Here is a 10,363-nt window from a genome sequence, read left to right as displayed (position 1 = left end):
GAATTTTGAGATTAAAACTTTCAAAAACCTGAGATTAAAAAGTCAAAAATTTTAAGTTAAAAAAAGTCAAATTCTGGGAGAAATTTAAATTCAGAGGAAAATTAGAATTCTAAGAAAAAATTTAAAAGTTTGAGAAAACAGAATGCTGAGAAAAAAGAGTTTCTGGAAAAAAAGTTTTAGAACTCAATTCTTTTGATTCTGAAATTAAGTCAAAATTCTGAGCAAAAATCTAAATAATGAGAAAAATGGTCATAATTCTAATGAAAAACAATTGAGGAAATGTTAGAATTCTGAAAAAACATGTAATTTCTTTATAGTAAACAGGGTTATGAGGAAAAAATGTCAAAATTCTGTGGGAAAAAACCCCAAAATCTAAGAAAAACAACAATTTTGGAGAACTCAAAACTAAGTAAGAAGTAATTCTGAGGGGAAAAAGATTTTTGAGACTAAATAAAGTCAACATTGTAGAAAAAAGTCTAAAATGTCAAGTTTGAAAAAATAAAAATTCAAAGAAAAATGTTTGGATTTTGTTTTATTTTTCTTAAACCTTTCAGTGGCCCTAATTGCCTTCCGTAGATGTCAGAGTAGAGGTAACTGAAGAAAAACTAACATTTTGGGTTTGTATTTCTTCAAAACTTTAAACCATGAACCTGTTTCCTTCACCCTCCTTGTGTGTAACTTTGTGTCGGTCAGAAACATGAACTCTATTTAAAATATCTGAAATTTGTGGTGCAACATGACAAAATGTGAAATCTAAATAAAGTCCTTATGAAGGCTAATTATTGGGTTACTGAATGATTTCACAAGCAGCTTCTGTAAATCTAGGCAAAAACATTTGAAAGCCCAAATATCTAAGGACAATAAAAACAAGTCATCCTCACTTAATTTACCTGCATCATTTCTACAAGGTGAACTAAAACAACAAACAGCTGCCAAAACAAACCAACATCAGAGACGTTTAGATGTGAATCCAGGAAGAATCCCTCCGCTCTCCTCTGTGTTGAGCATTAGGTGTTTCTGTTACGGCTCCACTGAATGGGACTCGGTTTGTAAATCCAGAAGGGAAAGGTGTGTAATGTCAACACAAAGCACTGTGTGTAGCCCTAATCTCACATCTTCAGTCTGCTTTGTACACAAAGCTTCAGAGAGTGTTTGTTCTCGGATTGCAGCGCGTTTCACCTGGATTAAACGGTTCTGCATGTTCGGTTCTGCTAATACAGATGCTTTGTCTTTTTGGAGACCTGCTCCCTTTATTCTGCGTCTCTTTATTCCCTGTAGTGAGCCACCAGAATCACTTTGGGTTTGGGTCCGGCAGCAGACGGGGGTTCTGCAGCAGAGCAGCCGCTGTTCGCCGACAACCCGCGGACCGGCGTTGGGGGCGCCGTGGACGGGGCGGGCGCCGTCACCTGGGGGTCCCTCTCCGGACGTGCGGAGCGGAACGTCTTGGTCAGCCGAGAAAATGTCTTTAAGGTGGAGCCTGATTCTGGAGCGGAGCAGGAGAAGAAGGCCCGGAAACATTTGTGAAACTGCACACAAACACAAGCAGCAGCTGTAAATGTTTATTAATTTAATTAATTAATTAATTAATTATTTTTATTAATTTAACTTAAACAAATCTTGTCCCGGCATTTCAGTCGAAATACTGTATAATTAGGAGCTGGTTTCCCAGGAGGTATGGTGTTTTTTTCTCTGCAAAACTATGAGGGAAAAAAAAATCTGAATTCAGAGATTAGAAAAGTGAAAATTTGAGAAAAAAAGTCAGAATTCTTAAATTAAAAATGTCAACATTTTGAAAAGAAAAATCTGAAGTAAGTCAAAATTCTGAGAAAAAAAGAATTCTGAAAGAAAAAAAAATATTCAGAGGAAAAAAGTTAAAATTCTGACATTAAAAAAGTCAATTTTGAAAAAAGAAGATTAAGAATTCTGAAATAAAAGTCAAAATTCTGAGAAAACAATTGAAATTCTACCAAATTCTCACAAATCTAATCTCAGAAGTCTGATATATATATATATATATAAGTCAAAATTTTGAGAGAAAAGAAGTTTGAAATGAAAACAGCAAGACTCCAAAAAAAATATTATTGGGAAAAACATTACAATTCTGAAATTTAAAAAGTCGAAATTTTGACAGAAACAAAATCAAAATTCTGAGAAAAAAGTTAGACTTCTTAAATAAAAAAAGTCAAAATTCTGACACTGAGGAGGATTTTAGTATCTAAACTAGGACATGTCAGTGGAAACAAAACTGCAGATGCAAACAGGCTTTATTATTAATTTTACTTTGGACCCTGTACGTTTAAAGAAGTAGAAAGACAGTTTTGTGGGCACAAAACAAAGACAATAACAAAACTGAAAAGCTTCTCTCACTCAAAAACAAATAAACCCCAACACATTTTCAGACAGAATGGAAATGGAACCAGTAATCCCACCACTAAACTGGAGTGGCTAAACGTTGGGATGGACAAAGAGAGACGCAGAGCTGAAATAAAACCCGAAGGTACAGATTTATCTGAAGTTACTGCAGCTTTTTTATGTTTCTCTCTAAAAGATTTGTTTTTATAGCTGTACATGATAACTGTCGGATCAAAGGAGATTCAGTTTTTATTATTCTGTAAATCACAAAAAAATCCTGTCCTTTCAAATGGCCTGTAGACTTTTAAAATCCTCTGGAGGTGAAAGAAAAACATGAGACAGAAAAAGTTCAGAAGAAAAGTCAGTAAAGAAGAACAATAGATTAGAAAGAGGACGAATTCAAAGAGAATAAATAAACTGGAGGAAGAAGAAAAACGTAGAAGAGAAGAAAAGTTGATGAAGGGCAAAGATTCCTAAAGGAGGAAAAGAGAGAAAAAGAAGGGAAAAATTAAGAATAGAAGAATAAATTAGGAGTAAAGAAAATGAATAAATTTAATTATAAAGGAAGGAAAATGGATGGAAAGCCAGGAGGAAGAAAAACAATGAAAAAGGGAAGGAAAAGTCAAGAAAGAAGGTAAAGAAAAGAAAAAAGGTGGCAGAAGAAGAGGAAAGCAAATATGTAGAAAGAAAAACATGAGAAATATTTCAGAAGGACACTGGAACTCAGATTATATAAAATAATGTCCAAAAAACAGTTTTAAAAGCTTCATCTTGTTATATATAAACTTATTCTGGAGAAAATTCTAATTTCCCCCCAGAAAAATAATGCGACACAAAAAACCCAAATAAAAAAAATAAACACAAATGCCAAAACTAAAAAAACATTAGAAGGAAAAACACAACAATATAACCAAAATAAAACATAATTTTATACAACACACTATAATCTTAGGTTTATTAATTTTACCTTCTGCATTTGTTGTGTTAAGCTCGAAGTAATTGTTCCAATCTTATTGGTGTTGAATAAAAAGTTCCCCAATAACGGAGCCCTGCGGAACCCCAGATGTGATTGTGTTTAAGATTCATAGTAACAAAATGTTGAAAAATAGATAAAGTCTAAATCAAGTAACCAACTATTTCATACACTTTAAAATCCACCAGTCAGGATGTTAAAATAATACAGAGTATTTGAGTCAAATTGAATCATTTTTCTGTTTTTTTTATCGTATTTGTCGTCCAGCAGGCGTCCCCTAGATAAACGTAGTGTACTTAGTATACTCTTCAGTTCCACATGTATACTGAAAGTCTACTACATTTCCCCATGGACCTGCAGCTTAAACAAAACAAAACCCAAATTCACTTCAGCTGTAAGAAATAAAAAAATTAAATCCACCTATTTGTGGGAGCAGTTTGCAGAGGTTCTTAACCAAAATACTTAAGGCAGACAGAGCGTCAGAAATGAGCCAATTAATTTCTGTTTCCACCGAGGACATCGTGAAATTATACCGCTTTCACAGTTAGCGCTCAATATTAAGTCTATTAGAGTCCCAAAATATTAATCTACTGCAGAATGAAGGGAGGAGGGGAAAAACGCCCCACAGGAAATAAAAAGACTCTTACGCTGAAATGAGGAACAGAAAATAAGACAGAAGCAACGGGGGACAAAATTAAAGACTCGGTCAAATCTGTGAGGGAAAAACCAGCAAAATATCTAGACCTGAACATTCAGAGACACATAAAGACAGTCACAAAGTCAGGCTTTTATCACTTCAATTAGTCTCATAAGACTAATTTACCTGCAAGATCTAGAAAAACTCATCCGTTCATCTTTAGATTCATTGATTACTGCAACTGTGTCTTCACAGGTCTGCAGCTGCAGCTGATTCAAAACGCTTTAGTTTACATATCACTGAACAGCTCAGCATCACAAAACATTCATGATCTGATGCTGTTGTCTTTATTATCTTTGGATCTAAAGAGGAATGATGTAGAGTCAACGCACAGCTTATTACAGATGGAAACCAGAGATCAGACCAAGACCTGAACCTTCAGAGCCACATAAAGACGGTAACAAAGTCGGCCTTCTATCACCTGAAGAACATGTCCAGGAGTAGGGGTCAAAGGACCCCACAAGATCTATAGAAACTCATCCATAGGTTTATCGTTAGTCGTATTTATTACTGCACCAGGTCTGCCTAAAATAAATCTAATCTCCAGCTGCAGTTGATTCAAAACGCTGCTGCTGGCGTTCTGACTAAAACCAGGAAGTTAGAGCATGTCACCCAGTTCTGAGGTCCTTCAATTGGCTCCCTGCAGCTCAGAGACTTTAAAATACTGCTGTTAGTTTATAAATCACTGAACGGTTTATCACCACAACACATTAAAGATCTGCTGTTGTCATAGCAACCTTCCAGGCCTCTCAGGTCTTCTGCCAGAACCAGAACCAAACGAGGAGAAGCTTCTATGCACCGCAAATCTGGAACAAACGATCGAACCACCATTAAATTAAGGCTGAAAACCACAACAAATAGAATATTGGCCAACATATCTGATGTCTAATGATGATTCTAATGATGACAATCGTCAAAATGTAACGTTTGCTTCTGGTTTCTCAAATGTTTTTATGACGTAACAAAGAACTTGTTGCTGAAATGTGATGTACAAATAAACCTAACTGATTTATTAAAGTATTGTGAATTAAATGCAGCCCTTCCAGCCAACATTTTCTGTCAAATTTACTTCAAGTGCACCACATTTCTACATTCAATCTCTGTTATGGCTTTTATTTGCTTGAAACCCTTTGGATACACTTCAAAAACACAAAATCTTACCAAATAAGTTTGGTGGAAATATCTTAGCACACTTGAAATACGACAAACTAACTTAAAAGCATATGTTTAGCCAGATATAGAGGCTTGTTTTAAGTAAATAATTCCTTAATATTGATGTAAATGTTCTTGTTCCATTGGCAGAAAAAATAACTTATAACATGAGAAAAATGTCTTGTAAGTTAAATAATCTACCAATGGAGCAAGAACGTTTTCATAAATCATATAGAATTATTTACTTAAAACAAGTTTCTATATTTTGCTGAAAAGTTACTTTTAAGTTAGTTTGTCTTATTTCAAGTGTACTACGATATTTTCTCTAGAGAGTAAACCAAACTACTTGGTAAGAGTTTGTCATTTTGCAGTGTACAACATGGATGCTGTAAAGATCACCCAAACGCCTCTTCTCTGACAAATTGGGACTTGTGACGTCCTTCATCATTCCTGACTCAAACTGATGGAAGAGAGAATTTAAGAAAACTCAAAGCCTCAACGTTTCCAGCTGTTGCCAAGCTGTTAATTAAAAGCAGCGCAGATTGGGAGCCGCCATCAGTGCTTCCCCGATTCCAGCAGCAGACCCGACTCAGCACCGTCTGTTCAGAGGAGACTGATAATCAGGCGACTACGGAGGGAGGCTGAGAAAGACTAAATTGCGAGGACACCAGAGGACGAACAGATGGCCTCTGCATGTGAGGTTCCCACCATGAGGCGGCGAGCGGCAGCTGCGATCGGGTGTTAAGGGGCCGGTGGCGCGGCAGGAGGCGGAGTAAAAATAAAAAATCTATTTAACACTCAGAGTGACCAGCTAACCTCGTCTGTTTCAGCAGCAAAACATAAAACAGAATCCATACACTGCAAAAACACAAAATCTTACCAAGGATTTTTGGTCCGGTACACTTAAAATAAGACAAAAGTAACTTTTGGCGAGATAAAGAGGCTTGTTTTAAGTAAATAATTCCTTAATATTTATGAAAAATTCCTATTTGCATTGGCAGATTATTTAACTTAAAACAAAATTTTGTTCCCATGTTATAAGTTAATTTATCTGCCAATGCATCAATATTAAGGAATTATTTACTTAAAACTATTTTGCTGAAAATTTACTTTAAATTAATTTTGTCTTATTTAAAGTATGCTAAGATTTACACTTCGAACTAGAGCAAAATTACTTGGTAAGATTTTGTGGTTTTGCAGTGCATTTCTGCAAAAACCAAGGCGGTGACTTAATCTCATTTAATTAAAGTAGAAACAGTTATAAGCCAATAATAAGCTATTAACAGGTATTTATTACATACTATTTCAGAAAAACTGTAGTTAAAGTAAATATATTTTCTGTGTTGTACATCTTTAATCAGGATGTGTCAAAGTTATGCAAAAAATTGGCTTTGTGTCAAACAACTGTTAGATAACAACATCCAAACATGATTTAAAGCATGAGAAAGCAACAAAAAAACCAACACTTTGAAAATATAAAGTCTATCTGAATCTTATTTCTCCGTTCATACACCGACAACGAAATGGAAAAGTTGCAAAGCGATTCCAGACAGAAGTGAGCATAATGTGCCGAAGAAAAAGAAACGCTTTGGGAGACTTACAGGAGACAAATTTATTCATAGGGAACCACAAATAGCTTTTATAATACAGCGCAGAAAGGAAGCAGTGAAACGCTGCAGTTTATCTGAGGTCACAGAGATAATGGCTGCTAAATACCGCATCCCACTCAGCGGGATTATTAAAAAAATGAAACTATAATCTAAATTTAGGTGTTCTACTTTCTGATTGGCCAGGAGGTTTGAAAGGGGAACTTTTAATAAATTTATTATAGTCAGATGTTACAGCACATACATTTCTCAGAACTTGTAAGTGGTGAGCTAAAGGTGACCTATTCCTTAAACAAGTTAGGAAAAGTCAAAACAAGATCATAACATTTCTTACATTAAATTATTCTTAGATTAAGAGATTTTAGTCTGCTCAGTTATGACTCTTTTGAGCTGTTTTTCAGCGTTTTGTCACCTTTAGTCCAAATAAACCTCTGCTGGCCACAGTGGAACTCAACTTGGGTTGCTAGGTAACGACCCAAGCTGAGGTTGCTAGGTAACGGCGCTGTGCCCATGAATTCTGACTTGACAATGGGGAGGTTTTTGAAATGGGTAATTTTCCACACACTAAAAAACATAAACTTATACATAAACTCGAAAAATATTTGAGTGTTTTTTTTTAAAAGTCTGGTTTCTGGTGCAAATATCTTAGTACACTTCAAATAAGACGAAACTAACTTACTAGTAACTTTTCAGCAAAATATAAGAGCTTGTTTTAAGTCAATAACTCCTTAACTTTGATGAAAAAGAACTGGTCCCACTGCCAGATTATTTCACTTAAAACATTTTTCCCACATTACAGAACTTTTTCATCAGTATTAAGAAATTATTCTCTTAAAACAAGCTCATATCTTGATCAGAAGTTACTTGTAAGTTAGTTTTGTCCTAATTTAAGTCTACTAAGATATTTAAAATAGAAACTAGACCAAAATTACTTAGTAATATTTTGTGTTTTTGCAGTGTGCTCAAATGAATCAGCAAAAATGTAAAAACAGCAGTAACTGTTTTTATGTTCATGCTGTGCAAAGCCCTCAAAACTGAATATTTAGCTCTTATTGCAACTTTCCCAAAAGTGAGCAAGTTTTATAGAAATAATAACTTTTCAAGGTGTTTTTTTTCCATAGTTTTTATAGAAAAAGTTGCACCTCAGTGGTGTAAAGGTGTCGCTGGTCCGGGTCGTGAATCTGCACAGCGCTTGAAGTCTTCAACTCGCCTCAACTCGTTAGCGTTTATCGTCATGGGCTGGGAGGAACTGAAGACTGAAAGCGCCACACAGCAAAGCCTCGTCTGCAGCTCCGCAGGTTCTGGTTAACAGTGAGAATTTCCCCCGCCGTCACAACAAGTCAGCCATCAAACAAAACGAAATGTCTCAGGCTGGAAAGTGACAAGTTGAATGTCTGAGCGACAGCCTGAGGGAGACGCAGATAAGAGGAGCGAGCGACGAAGGCTGGGGAGCGAAAAGGTCATCGCCAAAGTGCGCCACATCACACGCTAATCAAAATCAAAGCTGCGTTACCTTTAGAAGATTAAATATAACTCTACATCTCCATGGTCACCTTTGCATCGCCTGCTTGTTCTCCATTCATCTTGCAGTTTTTACTGCACTCAAATTTCATTGTCAGTCCCAAATTCCCATGTCCATCCCGTCTTTAATCGCTCCATCATGACTTTACACTTTCACTTCTGGCACTGTTCCCTGCACCTCATATTTCTTCACCCTGCGACTACTGTAGAAAAAATATTCTGAAAGATACTCACTCAGCTGTTTTTTTGTTTTATGAAAAAAAACAACACATTTCTGACCTCTTAATTGTTGTATATAACAGGTAAAGTTGGTTCAACTTGTAAAAAACGTGACAAAGACAGAGTCATCTCATATTTGCAAACAACTACTAATTTAGACTTGTTGGAGCGTGACGTCCTGCAGCTTGCCGACAATGACTATCATTGGTTTTAGCTGTCAATTTGTCAGCATAACTCACTAAATCTTAAATTATATATACCAAAAAGTAGACGCAGTGCTTTGCTGCTAATTATCAACCTTGTCAACAACAACTAGACAGCAAGGTCAAGAAGTTTTAATAAACAGAATATAGTGAGAGCAAGAAAAGTAGGTCCTTTATGCTAGCTTGACTTTGAAAATCTTACATGTAGATGTGCTGTGGAATTCAGTGTGTTTTGGTTAGTTTTTTTTTTTTTAAATGGCAACTCTCATACCAACTCTGACAAGTAATTAGTAGAGCAGGGGTTTAAATTAGCTAATCAACCACCGCACTGCAAAAACACAAATTCTTACCAAGAATTTTGTTCTCGTTTCTAGTGAAAATATCTTATTACACTTGAAATAAGACATAACCAACTTAAAAGCAACTTTTCAGCAAGACATAGGAGCTTGTTTTAAGTAACTAATTCCTTAATATTGATGAAAAAGTACTGGTTCAATTGGCAAATAAATTTACCTATAACATGGGGAAATGTCTTGTTATAAGTGAAATAATGTGTCAATGGAACCAGTACATTTAATCAATATTAAGGAATTGATTACTTACCAAGCTCCTATGTCTTGCTGAAAAGTTACTTTTAAGTTAGTTTCTTATTTTAAGTATACTAAGATATTTTCACCAGAAACTAGACCAGAAATATTTGGTATTTTTTTGTGTTTTTACAGTGTGGATGACTTCCTGCAATCTGTTCATAATTTAAAATCCTCCAGTGTGACAAATAAAATTATTCAGCAAACAAGACTGAAACAGATGTAATTCTATGGAAGTAAATTATATTTACTTCCATATAATTCACAGTGATGTGAAAAACTAATTTCCAATTATCACAAATGCTTGATGGCAGGTTTCTGTTTTTCAAATTAATTGAATTTTACTTTAATTTAATTAATTTAACTCTGGTTTTATTTGTTTTAAAATAACATTTGTGGTATGGAAAAGAAAAGAGGAGTTTTAATCATATGGCGTTTCACATACATTGTGCCAAAAAAGTTACGTAAAAATAATTTTTTTAAATTTTTATGTGATCAATTGTAATTTTGTCCAAATACAAAGTTGTTATTTGAAAAATACATCAGTATTGTTCCTTTATCTGATGTCACAATATTTTTTTTACTTGCAAGAGTCGTCTACAGTAGAAGGAGGAACGGGTCGGTTCTCATGCTTTTTTGTCTGTCGGCCATATTGGATTTAACAAAAATAATTTCTTGCATTTGCAGCTGATGGCCAGTAGTTGATAATGTATTTTATGATGCATTAGTGTCCACTTCAGTGGTCTGTGTGCATTTATAACATAAAAATCCACAGGAAGCACAAGAAAATGGCTTTTAGGTAGCTGTCCACTGTAGTGACCACTATGCATGAAAGGGCTACTGATGGTACGTCAACAACAAAACACTTCTCTTTTCCAGCAGCCATTGTACAGACCATACAGTGGTAAAACCAGCTGAGCAAATGTGCTGGAACTCAGCGTGGGTTGCTAGGTAACGTGCGGAACTCAGGTTGGGTTGCTAGGTAACAACAGAGTGCCCCGCGAATATGACTTAATTTGTACGTTTTTGAAACAGCTCGTTTTTCAGACACC

General features: G+C 35.3%; 1 protein-coding gene across 1 annotated transcript in view; it reads right to left on the bottom strand.

The window, feature by feature from the left end:
- Positions 1–327: 327 nt before the first annotated feature.
- The window catches only part of tmtopsb (teleost multiple tissue opsin b), a 32,380-nt gene continuing 22,344 nt past the window's right edge, over positions 328–10,363 (bottom strand). Inside the window, exon 4 of the mRNA XM_028004531.1 lies at positions 328–1,526. Coding sequence (XP_027860332.1) covers positions 1,266–1,526 — 261 coding nt within the window. The 3' untranslated portion in view covers positions 328–1,265. The remainder of the gene's footprint in view (positions 1,527–10,363) is intronic.

This window comes from Xiphophorus couchianus, chromosome 21, assembly GCF_001444195.1.
Source record: "Xiphophorus couchianus chromosome 21, X_couchianus-1.0, whole genome shotgun sequence".
NCBI lineage: Eukaryota > Metazoa > Chordata > Actinopteri > Cyprinodontiformes > Poeciliidae > Xiphophorus > Xiphophorus couchianus.
Note: the sequence above shows the minus strand (reverse complement) of the source record. Positions and strands in the feature narration are given on the sequence as shown.